Source organism: Hypanus sabinus, chromosome 30, assembly GCF_030144855.1.
Source record: "Hypanus sabinus isolate sHypSab1 chromosome 30, sHypSab1.hap1, whole genome shotgun sequence".
Taxonomy (NCBI): domain Eukaryota; kingdom Metazoa; phylum Chordata; class Chondrichthyes; order Myliobatiformes; family Dasyatidae; genus Hypanus; species Hypanus sabinus.
The window spans coordinates 20,673,918-20,693,329 of NC_082735.1; the positions used below are offsets into that span (position 1 = coordinate 20,673,918).

A 19,412-nucleotide genomic window follows, 5' to 3' on the forward strand; every position below is an offset into this window, starting at 1 on the left:
TAAGCATTCTGCTGCACTACTAGACATTTTTGGAAAAAAAGTGCCTATTTAATGTTTACCATAATTGCAGAATTAAGTGTTCAGACCATTATTATTAAATGCATTTAATTTCTCACAAAATGTTATCATCCTTAAACTCTTAACCGTATTTCTGTCTCCACATACATACCTGAGCTACTGAGTATTTCTTAGATTGTTTATTCATACTTCATATTTCCAATTTAAGACCATAAGATATAGGAGCAAAAGTAGACCATGTGGCCCATTGAGTCTGTTCCACCATTTCATCATGGCCAATTCTGTTTCCCTCTCAGCCTCCATCTGCTGCCTTCTCCTTGTATCCCTTCATGCCCCGACTGATCAAAAATCTATCAACCTCTGCCTCAAGTATACCAAATGATTTGTCCTCCACAGCTGCTTGTGGCAACAGATTCCACAGATTCACTACTCTCTGGCTGAAGAAATTCCTCCTCGTCTATAATATTCTATATGCTGTAGTAACTCTGTTGTGCTGGAACTGAAATGAGATTACTGCCAATAGTTAGCTACTAGGTTTTGGCGGAAACGAAAGCCAGCCATGGCCACTCAGACTTAAACTCCTGCAATTGCTTCATCATTTAATATGTATGTGACATTTTGTTAAACTGGCACCATATCCCTTGATTTTCTTGATATCCAAAAATTTATCCGTCACAGTCACAGCTTGTTGAGTTTGTGTCCATAGTCCTCTGGAGTAGAAGGGTACTAAAAGTTCATGACCCTTGAGTGAATAAATCTCTTCTCATCTCTATCCTAAATAGTCAACTTGTTTTTCTTTTTGAAGGTTTGATTGCTGGTTCCAGACACTCCAGCCTGGGGAAATATCTTCCCTGCATCTACCCTGTCAAGCCCTATTATAAAATTGCTGGAAATGTTTATAGCACATTAAAGTTTTGATGAAAGGAAAGTAAATTTACTGCTCTCTCCGGTGCTCAAAAAATTTTGTACTGCTTGGAATATAATCACTGTAGGGTTGCAGTCCAGTCAACTTAAACTAAATGCAGTGTTCTGCTGTTGAATATATGTTTAACCTGGCAAAGAGCAATTTCTGATACTCCTGGTGCCTGTTCAGAAACTTTTGCTCTATTTTGGTTAGGACATTCATTCTCCCAAGATGATCTTCTCCAGCATAAAACTGTCCAAATGTAGCACAGCATGCAAACTTTATCTGGATGGGAAACTTCAAACCCACTAATCTACACAACGACTGTTGTTATTTCCCATTTTTTCCAATGACCAGATCTGCTAACCTGCTTACCCCGAACGTCAGCAATCAAACCTCGTTATTTTACTTACGTGAGCTCTGTAAGCTCGAATGAAGCATAATAAACGCCTTTGAAAGGGAATAAACAGTCAACGTTTTAGGCTGAGATACTTCATCAGGACTGGAAGGGAAGGAAAGCAGAGCCAGGATAAGAAGGTTGGGGTGGAGGGAGTGGAGGAAATTCAAGCCGGTAGCTGACAGGTGAGACCCTGTGAGTGGGAAGCTGGGTGGGGGGGGGAAGGGTGACAAAATAAAAAGCTGGGAGGGATAGGTAGAAGAGATAAAGGACTAAAGGAGGAATCTGATATAAGAGGACAGTGATCCATGGGAAAAACAGACGGAGAAGGGAACCAGACAGAAGTGACGGGCAGGTAAGGAGAAGAGAAGGGGTGAGAGGATAACCAGAATGGTTATTTGAAGAAATTGATGTCCATACCATCAAAGTGGAGGCTGCCCAGATGGAATATGAGGTGTTTATTCCCCTCCACAGATGCTGCCTGGCTTGCTGAGTTCCTCCAGCATTCCGTGTGTGTCTGTGTGTTGCTTTGAATTTTTTGCAGCTGTTGAATCTCTTGTGCTCGTGTTTGAGTGTCTTGACTCTGTTTAAGCATAGAGATTAGGGTCATATGACTTAGCTTCAGGTAAATATATGCTACCTCCTTTGATCTCTGCCATATCACGCAGTTGGCCGGGGGGGGGGGGGGGGGGGTCACATAAATTCTATTCTCAAGAAGAGGAGTCAATATGTACTATTTCAGACAACAGGAGCAAGTGGAGTGGTCATGGGCATTTTCCTGCAATGCAGTTCCTAAATAACTTGCCATCAGGAGGTTACACTTACGTATCACTGGCAGCTTTCCGACAAGAGTATCTACATGTAGTCTTGCAAGTTTTTTCTAACACTCTTGAACAAAATATATTCCTCTTTCAGGCACTGTTCTTCACCAGCATGCTTTAGCTCCCTGGGAGAACAGTCCCACCTCTTCCCGAGCCTTCTTATAAAAAGGAAGGACTCCACTTAGCCCATCATGTCTCTGTTGTTTTGCACAGCAACCCTGTTCACACACTAATATCCCCTAATTCTGCCAGCTAAATACAACTGGCAGTGGTCAATTAAACTACCAACCCACATGTCTATAGTATTTAGGTAGAATCCAGAGCACTCAAAAGAAACCCATGTGGTGACAGAGAGAGAAAGTGAAAACTCCACATAGAGAACACTGCACCTCAGGACTGAACCCAGCTCTACTGGCTGCACCACCATAATGCCCATCATTGTGGGTTCCAACAATACAGTAGGAATACGCCCCTCTCCCTAAAGAGTGTCACTTGTGTCATAGTATTGCCTTTTGGGGCTGCTGTTGCTGCTTGTAACAGCTTAACATTATACTGAAAACTGACAATATGCATTTTAATACGGCAAACTCAATGATGCTCATCTGTAGACTTCACCATTGAACAGTTTTTTTTTGCCGATAATGCCACTTGCATAACCTATGTCAGGATGACCAGCAGTTTATTGTCATACCTAAGAATAGCACAAAACAATTCAAGTTCTTCTCCGGACAGCCACAAATCAAAAAAAACCTGGGAAACCATTCAATGAAAAAGATCAACCCCCCCCCCCCCGTGCAAAAAAACTAATTGCGTGAAAGGCAACAAGAACATCAACCCCCTCCACGCGCAAAAGAACAATTTGTGCAAATGGCAGCAAGAACAGTAACACCCCATGCAAAAAACAAACAAATCAGCAACAAGAAAGAATGAGCGAAAAGACAGAATATAAAAAAACATCAAATTGAAAGAGTCCAATTGAACTACAGTCCAGTCATAAACCGCAGACCCAGAAATTCAGTACCATCCTCTGAAAGCAGCAAGCGAGAGGCTGGTAGATGGTGCTGAACTCTCGCCTGCCTTATGCACGTGCCTCAATATTTCAATCTTCCTGTATGCTTTAATTGCCAAGGTCAGAGAGAAATGGAGTCGATAATGGGCTTGTGCCCTATCTCTAGTCTTCTTGGACTCGAGGCCACTCGCCGCTGGGAATCGTCTCCAAAGGAATAGAACACTCATTCGGCCTGAAAGCACAACTTCAAACTGTAGATTTCAGGCTATAACAGTAGCAGAGCCACATTTAAAAGAAAAAGCAGATATTGGAGAAGTGAACAAAGCATTTCCATAGACCATCAGGAAGATATCACCTGAGGTAACATTGTTCGCTGTTGCCATTGTGACATCTCAAAGATGATGACTTTTGGGTTATGCTTCAATGCAAAGTGTATTAATAGAAGTTTTGTATGGACTGCTCATTTACGGTATTTGCAGCTCTCTGCTCTTCTAAATATGTACGTTGATGGAAGCCAGTCAGTCCACCTGTCAATGCGTTATCATTAACGGAACAGTCAATGGCACTTTAAGTCACTGTAGGTTAGCAGTGGAAAGGATGACGAGCTTCAGGTTCCTGTATGACAACACCTCAGAGGGTCGATCCTGTGTTCAGCACTTTGACGTTTGTGAAGAAGGCACACCAGTGGCTCTACTTCGTCAGGAGTTTGAGTAGATTTGGTAGGTCACCAAAGATCCTTGCAAAACTTCCGGAGACCGTTCCGACTGGTATGAAGGCTCCAGTGTGCAGATGGTTGTAGACTCAGCCATATCCATCCCAGGTAAATCTTCCCCACTATTGAGGACAACATTAAGAGAAGCTGCTTCAGGAAGGTAGCATCTTCCATTAAGGATCTTCATCATTCAGGACATACTTCTTCTTGTTACTAAGATCAGGGAGGAGGTGCAGGTGCCTGATGACCCACACTCAACATTTTAGGAACAGTTTTTTCCTTTCAACCATCAAAGTTTTGAATGGCGCATGAACATTTTATTGTTTTGTATAATTTATTTATGTTTGTAACTTAAAGTAATTTTTAAGTCTTGCAGTTGCCACGGAAAAACAAATTTCACAACACATGTCAGCTATAATAAACCTGATTCTAATTTGTATTCATGATCTAATGCATAGAGTCCAATATCATTTTGGGAAATCTGAACTGCAAGCAAAAACACTCGAAAACCTCTTGATGTACTGTGGAGAGCATTCTGACAGGCTGTATCACTGTCTGGTATGGAGGGGACCGAAAGAAGCTGCAGAGAGTCGTAAATTTAGTCGGCTTCATCTTGGATACCAGCCTACAAAGTACCCTGGATATCTTTAAGGAGCAGTGTCTGAGAAAGGCAGCGTCCATGATTAAGGACCCCCAGCACCCAGGGCATACTCTTTTCTCACTGTTTCTCAAATAGGAGGCACAGAGTCCTGAAGGCACACACTTGGCAATTCAGGAACAGCTTCTTCCCCTCTGCTATCTGATTCCCAAATGGACATTGAACCCATGAACATGGCCTCACTTTTTTAAAACTGTTTGTGCACAATTTTTAATCTATTCAATATACATATACTGTAATTGATTTACTTATTTAGTTTTACTTTTTTTCTTATATATTATGCATTGCATTGAACTCCTCCTGCTAAGTTAACGCATTTCATGACACATGCCAGTGATAATAGCTCTTTTTGATTCAAGTGCTCCAAGCCAATCTATGCTTCTTAAGGTACAAAGACTGGAACTGAGTTATTAAGTACAGGGTATTATTGAATCAGGGTTTTGTACACCTCTGGCATGAATTTTACTGTTTGTATTTTACATATAAAGGCCATAATTCTATTAGCTTATTTGATTACCTGACATTAGCATTTCAAAGATCTTTGTACCTGGGCTTTCAAGTTCTAACTTCTCACTATCTAAAGGCTGATTTATACTTGTGTGTATGGGCCACGTCACACCCTACCCCGTAACCCTGATTTTCACTTCTGCGTCGCTCTTTGCTGTAACGTTGGTGGGTGTCAGAACGCTAGTTGGCAGTGGGGGCGTTGAGTTTCTTCATGAGAGACGAGGACAAGGAAATGCATTTCAAACATTTTTTGCAGATAGATTTGACGATTTGGTTTATCTATTTCGCATCGGTGTACACACAGCCTACAGACATGGCGGAGAAAAAGCAATCGGAAATGCGATGCTAACTAGCGGACCTATCACAGTTGTTGTGGTTTGTGTCGCCACGACGCATGAGTTAATTTTCTGGGGAGGTGCACGTCACCCTACTGCGTAGGGTACAGTGTAGGTACAGCATATGGTATACAATACCTATGGCGTTGATGTGATGTACAAGTATAAATCAGCCTTAAGATGGTTCACTGATATTCTTTTAAGATAACCTCTTAGTTAATTAGTCTAAAACCAAGTTGTCAGACTTTCAACATTATCATGCCCTTGAAACTCATCACTAAGCTCTAAGACCAGGGTGGTATCTCCCTGTGTAAGTGAATTCTCAATTTCCTCACTGGCAAATCCCATTTCGTATGGAATAGCCACAACATCAACACAGGTCCACCACAGGGCTGTATGCTTAAAAGAAGCTCTACTCAATTTATGCTTATGGTTACGTGTCCAGCAATAGCTCCAATGCCACATTTACTGCTGACGACACCACTGTTGTTGGCCGAACCAAATGCGGGGATAAATTGGCAGAAGTGGTGAATGCAGGATTGATTTCAACAGTTAAGAGAAATTGGTATTAATAAATGGATGGACAGGGTATGGAATGCTATGGTCCAGCTGTAGGTTAATGAGACTAGGCAGAATAGTAGTTCAACATAGACTAGATGGGCTGAAAGGCCTGGTTCTCTGTGTAGTGGTCTATGACTATGACTGCTTACAACTAATGTTCTCAGTATTATTTTTATTTCCGCAATATGCCTTGCACCTTGGTTATTTATCAAGTTTTGACAGTTTCTGCATAGCTTTTCCTAAAATTCTATTGTATTTCTTTTCTCATGTAAAGGCCTGCAAGAAAATGAATCTCAAAGTAGCATAGTAATTTGATAATAAATTTATATTGAACTTTGAACCTTTAGACATTAATCTTCTGAACATCTTTTAGTTTCATGTTTAAGCTACACTGACTAAAATATGTCCTAATGTTCCATTCATGAATTTGTATACTTGAAATTTTATCTGGTCAGCTGTGGCTTTATAAAAAACCTGCAACCGAACACAAATCTTTCACTACCTGTCCATTACCTCTCCTCTGTTTCTCCTACCTATTGGTCAATTTGCTGCACAGTTCAATAATTTGTTCATTAACCTATAAGGCTCAGCCCTTGCAAATATTCTCGGATGAGGGACTTCACCAAATGCTCCTTAGCTTCCCTTTAACTAGCAGTCATAGTTGTTCCTGCGTCCTTGACATTGGATGTCTCTTTAAAAGAAGTTGTCAGTTTTGTTGTGCATTAAAAGTTGGCTGTCACTAAATAACAGCACATTTTTAAGATGCTCGATCACTCATTCCTTTCCTATAGACTCCAGCAATTTCTAGACAAACAGTTCATTATTCATTTTCTTACTTAAATGGATGAGTTCCGTGTAAAATTTTATAATGTAAATGCTAGTATTCAGTGCAAGTTCACTATTGGACAAATGTAATGCTTGCAACAATGATGGATGAAAATCTAAGATCCTTGATATTTGTTACTCTTTTGGTGGCCTTATAGTTTTCTTTGATTCAATCTGCTTGCATTGATTTGGAGGAGACCTTATTGAAGGTGCAAAATTTGACTTTGAAACCAAATTCTTAGAACCATAGAACGTTACAGCACAGAAACAGGCCTTTTGGCCTTAGATGTGCCGAACCATTTTTCTGCCTAGTCCCACTGACCTGCCCCTGGACCATATCCCTCCATACACCTCTCATCCATGTACCTGCCCAAGTTTTTCTTAAATGTAAAAGCAATTACCCCTTCATCTGTCAGCTCATTCCACACTCCCACCACTCTCTGTGTGAAGAAGCCCCCACTAATGTTCCCTTTAAACTTTTCCCCCTTCACTCTTAACCCATGTCCGCTTTGTTCCTTTCTGAGGTGAAAGGGTGAACAGGCTTTATACCACAGGCTACTTGGAAGGATGGCTTGTGTTGATGTCCCCATGGAAAGGAAGGAATCATTTTGAATGGGGAACAATAATGAGTCTTGATTCCAACACAATGTAGTCTGAAAAGCTGCTGATGGCTGCTAATTATTCATTCATTACAGTACTGTCAGAGCCACTCAATCGAATTACTGCTTTGTATTCTCTAGAATCTGTTATCTTATATTCAGTGTTAGAAAACAGTTGAGATTAAAAGTGCAAGCTAAAGCAAAGATAAAACAGGAAATAGATTTGCCTTTTGCTAATATAGGTTTCACAAACAGTCGGTGAGGCCCCAGTCAGTCAGCGGTGACAATAGATGTTGTGTCCCAGATATGCAAGCCTGGGCAATACAATATGGAGAGCAAGATGTTACCCACATAGCAAGCCGTCCCTCTCCATGCATGTGATGAACCCAAAGGAGCGGTAGAGCCTTGATACCATTTGACACCGGTGGCGACGCAGGAGTTGCCAGTCGGCGTGGAACTCAATGCAGGACTGCTGTGGAGACTCCAGCTCTGGATTTTTCCCTCGGAGTTTATTCCCGAAGACTACCCTCTGAGTGGGTGTAGCCACAAGGCAGCTGAAGATTGGCGGTCAGAGTTCTCCTTATCCTGCATGAGCTGCCAACCACAGCTGATGAGCTCCATCTGCCCGAAGCGGCAAGTCACCAGTAACCCGCCTTTGCCCCTTACCCAGTCAGTGGAAATGGTTCTGCCAGGCTTAGTAGCTGAGCCACACATGAAGGCCAGGAGCTGGACTTAGTTGTCAGAGGTTACTTGAGGCACACGGCATTGGGAGCATTTAACAGGAGTTTGTCCCCATTACCACTCCTGGTTGTAACAACAGACACCAGGTACAGGTTCTGTGCGCCATTTCAATGGAATCTTGCATTCAGCCCTGACCATCCTGCGGTTGATTCAAAGATGAGACAGGAGTCAGTGGAGCCAATTGCGGCCAGTGGATCCAGGGAAATTTCAGATTCTGGTGTGCTTTCAAATAATTGCAGTCAGGAAGTACAGCACAGTTCTAGGCTGTGTTTAACTTGTTAGCCATTTAATACCATATCCATATTCCAAAAACAAGGGGAGCGAAATCGAGGCAGTATATGCTAGATTGTTTCTAGCATTCAAATGTTCTGTAGGAAATAGATAACAGCAATGATTTTGCTTCTTAATTGATAAGAAGCACATGAAAAATAGTGGTGATATCAAATTATTTATTAAAGAGTTCAACCCTTACTCAACTTTTACAACATCAAGAGCTGTATGTATGTCAAATTTATGAGGTCTCATGGTGACACATGCCACAATGTAGATGGATATGGCACACTACTAAACTATGGAGAAATTTCTGACAATTTTCTTTTAGGGCCTTAGAAGTAAATTGACTTTTCAAATCTGTGATAGCCATTTACTCTAAAGTGGTGGTCACTAATATTTTGATTCTTCATTAGGTGTACTAATGTTTTATTACATACTTAAATAGCTCATATTGTCATAGTTTCCTTTCAATATTGGTTAACCCATTTGGCATATTTGGAATTTATTTATTTAATTATCTATCTATCTATTTATTTATGTATGTATTAATTAATTGATTGATTGATTCATTATTCAGATACAGCATGAAATAGGCCTTTCCGGTCCCTCAAGCTGCAATGCCCAGCAATCCTCCAATTTAATCGTAACTAATCACGGTGCAATTTACAATAACCAATTAACCTACCAAATGGTACATCTTTGGATTGTGGGAGGAAACTTGAGCACCTGCAGGAAACCCACGTAGTCACAAGGAGCAAGTACAAACTCCTTCCAGTGGCAGGAATTGAACTCGGTTTGCTGGTATCGTAAAGCATTGTGCTCGCCGCTACGCGAGCCAGGTATTGACGTGGAATTAAAGATTTAGGCCACCAAGAATGTATCAGGGAAATGCTGCTTGATCCAAGCTTGATAGTGCGCACTATCCCCAAGAAATAAAAATAAAAATCTTTAAAAGTCCACCAATCTTTGTGTCATCTGCAAACGTACTCACCCACTTCTCTGGTATCTTATCCAAGTCGAGTTGGATAAAAAGGTCAGCATTACATGGTGGATGTTTCAGTGCTCCAGAACTGTACACCTTTGAGAGTTCATGAGGAGGGTTGAGGTGTACTAATACAGGAAACATGCAAGGGGAACTTACTTACTGCCCATAATGCCACTGGCATTTAGGAAAGCAATTAAGGTCCTCCATCGCAGGCGGTGCTCAGGGCTTCCTTCACCATGTCAGAAGCTTCCTCTAAATTCTCGCTACAGTCAGTCATGCAAGACCCAGCTGGGGAACCATAGAACACTATGGCACAGTACAGGCCCTTCAGCCCTCCTTGTTGTGCCGACCCATATAACCCTTAAAAAAAGTACGAAACCCACACTACCCCATAACCCTCCATTTTTCTTTCATCCATCTGCCTGTCCAAGGGGCTCTTAAATACCCCTAAAGTTTTAGCCTCCACCACCATCCCTGGCAAGTCATTCCAGGCACTCACAACCCTCTGTGTAAAAAAACTTACCCCTGATGTCTCCCCGAAACCTCCCTCCCTTAATTTTGTACCCATGCTCTCTGGTGTTTGCTATTGGTGCCCTGGGAAACAGGTACTGACTATCCACCCTATCTATGCCTCTTATAATCTTGTAGACCTCTATCAAGTCCCCTCAGATTCTTCTACGCTCCAAAGAGAAAAGTCCCAGCTCTGCTAACCTTGCTTCATATGACTTGTTCTCCAAACCAGGCAACATCCTGGTAAATCTCCTCTGCACCCTCTCCATAGCTTCCACATCCTTTGTATAATGAGGTGACCAGTATTGAACACAATATTCTAAGTGTGGTCTTACCAAAGATTTGTAGAGTTACTAATTCAGGAATACCGTTACACTCAGATGTGGAAGTATTCGTCAATGCTGTTTCTGTAATAATTTTATTTTGCTAGTCAAGGTTGTTAGCCCTGAGCTGAACCTTCAAACCTGGACAGCTGGTGGATGACTCTTCGTCTGGCCTCTACCCTTTGATCTGATTGGCATAGGTGATTCTACCAAGAGCCAAAGCATAAAAGTTTGACTCCAGACAGCATAGCTCTCTGGGTCATTGAGGCATGAGGCTGTGGTCCTCTTGGAGGATGCAAGAAGGATATTAGCATATATTAGCATATATTTTAAATGCATGAAGATGCTCATCAACTAGCATATTAGGTTCAATCCTTGGCAGGGAATATATTAAAATATGCATTGATGTGGTTAGTGTAGAAGGTATATCTGAGCTTCTTGATTGCAATACCATTTGCAAAATCCTGTCAGCAGCTTGTGGCTTTGCTCTATCTTCACCACTGTCAGTTCTCATATACCTCTTTCACTAATGCAGACTGCCTCACTGTGAAATATAATCTCTGACTGCCTGAAGACAGATTGCTGAATTAGACCAGCTCCTGCACTCCCAAAATTGTCTTTGCCATTATAACATTTCACCCCTTTCATCAACGGGCAGCACAGCACTATCAAATTATTTTATTCCTGACTGTTGTCAAACTTATTCTTCTCCCACTTCACTATCATCTATCTTCCCGCCAGCTAGCTTCTCCTCTATCAATCAGCTGACACTTTCAGTTACTGTCTCTTCCATCTTCAAGATGACCTGTTTCCACCATTACCTACCATATGTCCCATCAGTAAATACAGCCTTCTGCGCACACGCACATCTATTCTCACTTCATACCCAGAGGTAATCAATACACAAACTCAACACAGCCAAAACGCTGGAAACTCAGACAAGTCATGAAATAGATGTAACCAAATTGCACACAGTTGAAGATTGCTAACTGTTGTTTGACACATGTTAAGTATCTCTCTCCATTTTTCATTCATGTCAAACAACTCTCCTGCAGAGAATGAAGTTATAGATCACAGAACAGAATAAATAGCCGCACTACTGAAGGCATATTGATAACCCCTTTGAATGTTGTGAGATACTGCATCACGGTTTTTTAGTCCCAATCTCTCAATTCGCTTTGTTCCTTTTGACTGGCTCACTTGTCATAAAACAAGACATTTTAAAACTTTGTTAAAAGAGTTACTACTTATAAACTATAATAATAACATTGAATAAAAACAGAAAATTCTGGAAGTATGCATGAGTTAGTATTTCAGCTGGCAGATTTTCACTGGAAGGAAATTAAGGTGATTACAAACTGTGCAACCATATCTATGTACAGTAATTTTACACTTGGTAGGAACGGTAGTCATTAACTTGAATTGATTGAAAATATCATATTCCTTGTTGCTTCCAACTGGTTTTCTTAGCTATTTTACATGCTTGAATTTCAATACAGCCTTCACAGAGCATGGCAAAACAGTCAATGTGCAACCTTAAACATAGCCTGACAGAATCTCTTATGACGACAGGGCAGTTAAGTAGTCACGTTGTGGGTCTGGTTTCTGACTTTTCTCACAGAACTTTGCAGTAATGCATCTTACTTAGATTTATTTAAAGTTAACATCAGTTAGACTCAAGAAATAGATAAAGTGGCTGGAACCTAGTTACTGACACATATACTGTACTTACATCAGAGATGCATTTGAGAATCCACTCAAGAAGCATTTCATGTAGGTTAATTCTGTTTTTCCGTTAAGTAGGCCAAGTCAAGTTAATTCTAAGTTCCACAATCAACCCTGATGTTGTACTTTCCTTTAATGGATTCTACTTTTCTGACAACTTCATAAATGCAATGGTGGCATTTCAGGTTATCGACCTGCAGTGCAATGTAAAAGTCTTAGGCAGATATATATGTAGCTAGGGTGCCTAAGAGTTTTGCACAGTACTGTAGTAATTTTATTTATTGCACTGTACTGCTGTTGTAATAAAAATCAAATTGCATGACATGTGTGAGTGACGATAAACCTGATCCTGATATGGGTCTCTATTGTGGGCTGAGAGTGGGAAGGGGATAGGGAGAAGTGAATCATGGTTGGGAAAAGGGAAAGGGAGCTGGAAGCGCAAGAGAGACATTCTGTAATGATCAACAAAGCAATTGCTTAGATTCAAATGACCTTGCCTGGTGTCTCAGGTCTGGGTGTGTCTGCACCCACACCACAATCCCTAATCACCCGCAACCCTGGCACTCCTCCTCTGCCACCTGTCAGACATCCCTTCCGTAGCACTCTACCTTCGCAATTCCCGTCATCCTTTCTCCCCGCCAGATTGGCAAACACATTCTCCACTCCACGTTGATGTCTTAGATGACCTAGCTGTATATACATATGCCTAAGGCTTTTGCATATTACTGCAGATAAGGGAAAAAGGTATCTTAATAATAGTGGAATAGTTACTCATTGTTTTCCTGTTTCTTTCGTATCAATTCAAAGATAATAGATTAAAATCTCAGATCTTAAGTTCCAAAATTGCTTCTTTTGATTTTTTGTTTTAGCTGAATGTGGAGCCACTGTGACTGGAAATGAAGGCATTCTTCTTTCACCCAATTACCCAGCTAATTACAGCAACAACCACGAATGTATTTATTCCATCCAAACACAACCAGGTAAAGGAATACGATTGAAAGCCCGGACATTCAAGCTCCAGCAGGGAGATGTTCTAAAAGTAAGTGCAACACCGTGCTCCAGAATGTTACAACCTCAGCACTCTCTATAAAGTTCCAAAATAACAGTTCAGAGCTTCATTTCATTATTGTGTTTATGTACAGAGACAGCTGATATTTTTTGCTGGCTATTGTCATTTATTGCTTTGTAGTCTGACATTCCCTGTGAAGAATGGACCTTTTTTGAGGAGACACACTAAGATTACCAGCTTATGTCGGAGTTTTTATTTCAGAATGACTTGACTCCTTTAAACTGGGATTGTCTGAAGCATTTAGACCGAAACATGTGGAGTTCATATTAAAATGTTATCAGATTTCAAGTTGAATCAAAATATCAGGGAGCCCAATGGAGAAAAGCCTTATGATTCTTAAGTTGCCAAATGTAAGGAAACTATATGGAGGTAGGAGTGATGTACTTCAATAAGTAGCAGCTGGGCAATGGGTTGCAGAGAACCAGCTGGTAGTAATTTGGGGAAAAAAATTCAACTTGTTATGTTCAGCCACAGAAGAAGAAAAAAAACAGTGGGTGATTTGGCAGAAACCAGAGGCAGTGAGCAAACATTTTTACTAATTATGAACTAGATTCTCTTGAAACCTTGCAGATGGGGAAGATCGTAAGGAATTAGCTCAGGCTTCTCAATGGTAGGGACAACAAAAAAAAAAGTCAGCAATCACCTTCACTTTACATATCTGACAACACTTACTGCATCTGCTCTTGTGAAGTGAAGGTGGGAATCTGGACCATGCCTGTTAATGAATCTCTCCCTTCCCATTAGCTGTACTCTTGAAGGCTTGAAAGTGCAAACAACAGCAGCAGAAACTTGGCATGAACTCCTAACTTTTACACATTATTCTTTGAAAGTGGTTAAATGATGCATAGTTGAATTTTTAAGTCTTCAGAGATAGAATTACACCTGAACAACATCAAAAGTTATGAAGTATAATTGTATATGTTTGAATTGTCATTTCCTTAAAGATGCATTTACAAATTATTTAAAATAGTAAAAATAATCAATCTATATGATCTTGACTTTTTAGTTGTTCTTAATGGGCTGTGACCATTCAATCTGACAGTCTGTTCAGTAATTGTGTTACCATCGCTATTCTCAGATACACAAATTTCCAATTGCCTCCTTAAACACTTCAGAAGAGGGGAGATTCATCCCACACAGTCCTTTCATTATTTTAAACAGATTTCTTCTGAAGTCTGGACTGATTACAATCCTGTCACTAAGGGCTAGGAAATCTAGATCATTATATCTTAAAACATATTTTTCCTGGGTTATTATGGTTACCTGTTAGGGTAACGTACAGTGCATTTTGCATTAAAGGTTCCAGTTGACAACGGATGTAAGTTGTTTACACAGTGGATGCAAGTGCACTGAAGCTGTGGAAAGTGTTAACCCCAATTAAAGTTCATGGGTTACTGAAGTGCGGGTATTTTTTGTTTTTAATTCAAGGGGTCATTGGAAACTGATAATGCATGTATTTTGTATTCTGGGTTGATAGCAAACATTTTATTTATGAGAAGGAAAGGTTAACAGTCATTTTGCACCCGGTCTTAGAAGGTATATGTCTTTCACAGGTTATGTCCAATACAAAATTCCAACTGTTCCATTCCAACAGCGTGACATAGAACATAAGAACCCAAAAATATAAGAACAGGTTAGGCCATCTGGTCCTTTAAGCTTGCCTTGCCATTCAATATGATAATGGCTAACCTATGGAAGGTCTCATCTCCTCTTTGATGCCAGAAAATGCTCTAGATCTTTTATTTTGGAGGATCTTCCCGCTTTGAAATATAATGAACAGCAACTTGGGATTACTGGGCAAAGGCTGAAACCTAGACTTCCACTAAGTACTGCAACAACTGTGGATATCTCAGAGTCTAATGGTACTGTGCAGATTTCTACCCAATTCCCAGCTCTCAGGTTGAGATATCCCTGGACTAAGGTTACAGAAATCTGTTATAAATAGATTGGCTGTATTACAATCCAATGGGTTAAAACAAAAAAAAACTAGTCAGGGTACTATGTTATATGACTTAAAGCAACAAACACCAAACACTGGAGAAACTCAGCAAGTCAGTTATCTATGGAGAGGAATAAACAGTTGCTGTTTCAGGCCAAGACTCTTCATCAAGGCTGGAAAGGAAGATGGAAGAAGCTACAAAGAGAAGGAGGGAAGAGGGGATGGAGAACAAGCTGGCAGGTGATAGGTGAAACCAGGTGAGGGGGGGGAAGGTGGGTGAGTGGGCAAGGGGTGGTGAAGTAAAAGGCTGGGAAGTGATAGATGTAAGAGATGAAGGGCTGAAGAAGGAATCTGATAGAAGAGGACAGTGGACCATGCCGGAAAGGAAAGGAGGAGGGACATCAGAGGGAGGTGATGATGAGAAGAGAAGGCGAGAAGAGGGAAAACAGAATGGGGATGGACAAAGTGAAAAGGGTACGGGAGAGAAGTTACTGGAGCTTGGAGAAATCAGTTCATGCCATCGGGTTGGAAGTTACTCAAATGGAACATGAGATGTTTCTCCTGCAACTTGAGAGTAGCTCCATCAAGACAGTAGAGGAAGCTATGGCCTGACATGTCGGAATAGGAAGGCAAATTGAAATGGGTGGATATCAGGAAATCCTGCTGTTAGTGCGGATGGAACAAAAGTTTTCAACAAAGTGGTCGCCTTATCAATGTTGGGTCGACATCATCTAACACATGCCAGATTCCAATCCCCCCACCTTCTTATTCTAGTTTCTTCCCAATTTGGTTGCAGTACTGATGAAGGGGTTTGACCTGAAATGTCTATTTATTTCCATCCATAGTTGCTGCCATCTTGCTGAGTTCCTCCAGCACTTAAGTGTGTGTAGCTCAAGATTTTGAGCATCTCCAGAATCTCTAAGATTGATGTCAGTTGGTTTGAATAAATGTGTCGCTTTAATGTTTTATTTTATAAACGTCAATTTTTATGCTTTAATCTCTCTTTTACTTTTTTTTACATGTCCTAGGTTTTGTGACTGAGTGCAAATAACTTAATAGTTGGTACAATGATAGGATAGAGATTAAATTGCCACATTGGTAATCCTGATGTGGAATTTGAATTCAGCTATTTATCTGGATTTCTTTTAAAGAGTGCTCATTGGATTGATAGATACTTTATTTATCCTAAAGGAAATTACAGTGTCACAGTAGCATTACAAGTACACAGATATATTAATATACAAATATTAGAAGAGAAGTAAGAAAAGAATTTAAAAAAATGTTACCTCAAACAGTCTAACAGGAGGAGATCATCACTTCACCGGCAAAAGATTGACTCATTATGGAGCCTAATGGTGATGAAGAGAGTAATGCTAATCAAACAATTGTGTGTTCACCTATTTCATCTACCAACATACTTAAGAAGAAGTCTGTGTCATAACCCTGCATGTTAAAACACATATGTCAGTTGTCAAGGTTTCTTTTTATTTCCATAGTAGCTTGTTGTCTAATTCAGGGGGAAGAAATCTGTTCTTTATGTCAAAGCAAACATTAGAAATGTTCAGTTAGCTATTTATCCAATTCTGTGATCAAAGAAAAAAAATATTTCAACCTAAAGAAGTGTAATATTTTCATCCTTTTATTATCACCAATAGTATTCAAAATATTTTTTTCACAAACTGTCTGTCATTTGATCGGTTCATGGCCAGAAACAGTTCGTTGAAAAAGTCAAAATCAAATTAATTGATCTGATTTTTGTAATGAATGAAGTAATTCAGAAAGGTGTAGCATTAAAATTGATGGAAACTATAACGTGAAATGAAGTTTCTTTTCTTTTAATCAATATTTTTAGAAATTTTGTATTGCCCAGAAATTGGATGCATTTGCAACTTTTCATTTCTAAAACGTGCACATAAATTGTAGTCCATATTTTTAAGACAACTTTGCCCACATCCAGCTCAATTCCCATAAGTGAGTATATTGGACAAGCCACATATGATTGTTTTTCACCTTAGTGTGCATGTGTGAGATGCTCATTTTTTTTTTCATTTATGACTGAAATTGGTAGAAAAAGGTGAAGCTATTACCTGCATTTTTCAACTTACTGTCAACCAAGGCCAATCTTCACGTAAAGTTGTCAACCACAAGTGAATTAAAATGTGCCTGCCAGCGAAGCAACGTTTCACTCTGTCATTGTGCTTGCTGGAATGATCACTGATCAACTTGAACAAGGGAAAGTTCTGTGTGTCAGACAAATGACAGCAGTTTTGCATCCCCGTCAGAATTAAGTTTAATGTCACTGGCATATGCCGTGAAATTTATTTATGTAGGGCAAAAAGGGAGCAAAATATGAAAACAAAAGAAGTAGTGTTCATGGGTTGGTTGTCCATGCAGAAATCTGATGGTGGAGGGAAGAAGCTATTCATGAAACGGAGTTTCTGTCTTCAAGCTCCTTAGTCATCCTTAGTGGCAGAGTGAGAAGAGGGCATGCCCTGGGTGAGGGGGGGGGGTCTTTAAAGATGGATACCGCCTTTTTGAGGCATCGCCTTTTGAAGATGTTCTCAGTGCTGGGGAGGCAGGGTGGAGCACAGTGGCCACAGTGATTACAATTTCAATCTTTTACCACATTGTCACCAGTGCTTCACTGCTTGTGGCCTCTCGGGGCACGGGAGTGATTACCTTGGTGTGATCATGGAGAGGACAACTGAGGTTTGTGGAATGTATGTCAATCCCCCCCCTGCAGAATTCTCCCCACTCTTCGCAGCCGACATTTGCATGGGTGCAATGGTTGGCATGGAGAGTGCCCAAGTTTCTGACACACCTGCCATGATCCCGAGTGGCAAGGACAAGACGGCTGCAATCTCTGCACGTAACATTGTCAGGATTGCCCACAATGTGCTGAAGGGTCCAGCTGTTCAATTCTGGGAATCACACTGGTCCCAAAAGTGCAACAAAATGGGGAAAAAAGTTAAAGGTAGATTTTTCCAATTTACTGATTTCCTGGGGCCCTCTGGTCAGCTTAGGGCTTGTTCAGTTTACTTATACAGACACCGATATTACATCTGCAGCATACAGTAGCAAAGTACCTAATCATAATAATAAGGAATTTATTATTAATCCAAATAGGAACTGCTTTTGTTACATTAGCAACGTTTAAAAACACACTTGGCAGTGTGCCGACTTAACTAATAATAATGTACAGAATAATAATATACACAATAGTAGTGTACCAATGTACAAAATAACAAAACAGACTATTGTAATATGATGTGTGTTCTCCTGTCGCACAGAAATGAACTGTGGTATATGCTCATTGCATTTGGTAGGAAAGATTTTCTGTAACGATCCTTGTGACAGTGGAGCTGAATGAGCCTGTTTGAAGGGTGCTCTGCTGTTTATTCAGTAGGTCGTAGAGAGGATGTGCCAGATTGTCAGTAATGAATACAGTTTGTTTTGTGACCTCCTCTCCAGCACTAACTCCAAAGAGTCCAGATTGTGGTCAAGGATGGATCCGGACTTTTTGATGAGTTTGTTTAGTCTTTTTGCATCAGCACCAATGTTGCCACCCCTCCCCCCCCCCCCCCCCAACATGAAGTAGCGAGGAAGACTGCACTCACTACAACAGACTGGTAAAAGATCTCCTGCTGCACACATTGAAGGATCTCAGCTTCCTTAGAAAACAGAGGCTGCCTATCCCCATCTTGTAAACAGCCATGATGATGGCTTTCTAATCAAGTTACTGTCGAGGTGAACACCCAAGTACTTGCACTTCTCCACCTATCTCCTCTCCTGAAATGTATACAGGACACACCTGGAATGATGGGAGGTTGATGAGTCATTTCTCTGTCAGCTGATATCAGCAGTAAATGGGAAACTGCAGGCATACAGTGATATTACTACAGGTGTTGTCTTCTCAAAGTGGTCAAAGCTCATTTTTATGAGACTATCTTTTGTTTTCTTACCTCTTCTTCTGCCCATTTTACAACATCAAAGTGCAAAGTAAATTTATTATCAACATATATTATGTCACCATATATAACCCTGAGATTCATTTTCTTGTGGTCCTACTCAATAAATCTATAGAATAATAACCATAACATAATCAATGAAAGACCGCCCCAATTTGAATATCCAACCAATGTTTAAGAGGCAACAGACTATGCAAATACAAAATATTAATAATAAATAGATAGATAGATAGATAAATAGATAGATAGATAGATAAATAAGCAAGCAAGCAATAAGTATTGAGAACACAAAAACCGGAATCAGAATTATAATCAGGTTTATTATCACCAGAATGTGTTGTGAAATTTGTTAACTTAGTAGCAGCAATTCAATGCAATATATAATATAGAAGTAAATAAATAAACAACAGTATATACAGTGTGTGTGTGTGTGTGTATATATATATATACATATACGTATACACACACACACACACACATATATATATATATATATATATATATATATATATAAATATAGAATAGATTAAAAA

The 19,412-nt window shown here is 40.2% G+C and overlaps 1 protein-coding gene across 1 annotated transcript in view; it reads left to right on the forward strand.

The window, feature by feature from the left end:
- The window catches only part of LOC132383331 (CUB and sushi domain-containing protein 1-like), a 474,994-nt gene that overhangs the window by 74,714 nt on the left and 380,868 nt on the right, over positions 1–19,412 (forward strand). The window contains exon 9 of the mRNA XM_059954233.1: positions 12,773–12,942. Coding sequence (XP_059810216.1) covers positions 12,773–12,942 — 170 coding nt within the window. The remainder of the gene's footprint in view (positions 1–12,772; positions 12,943–19,412) is intronic.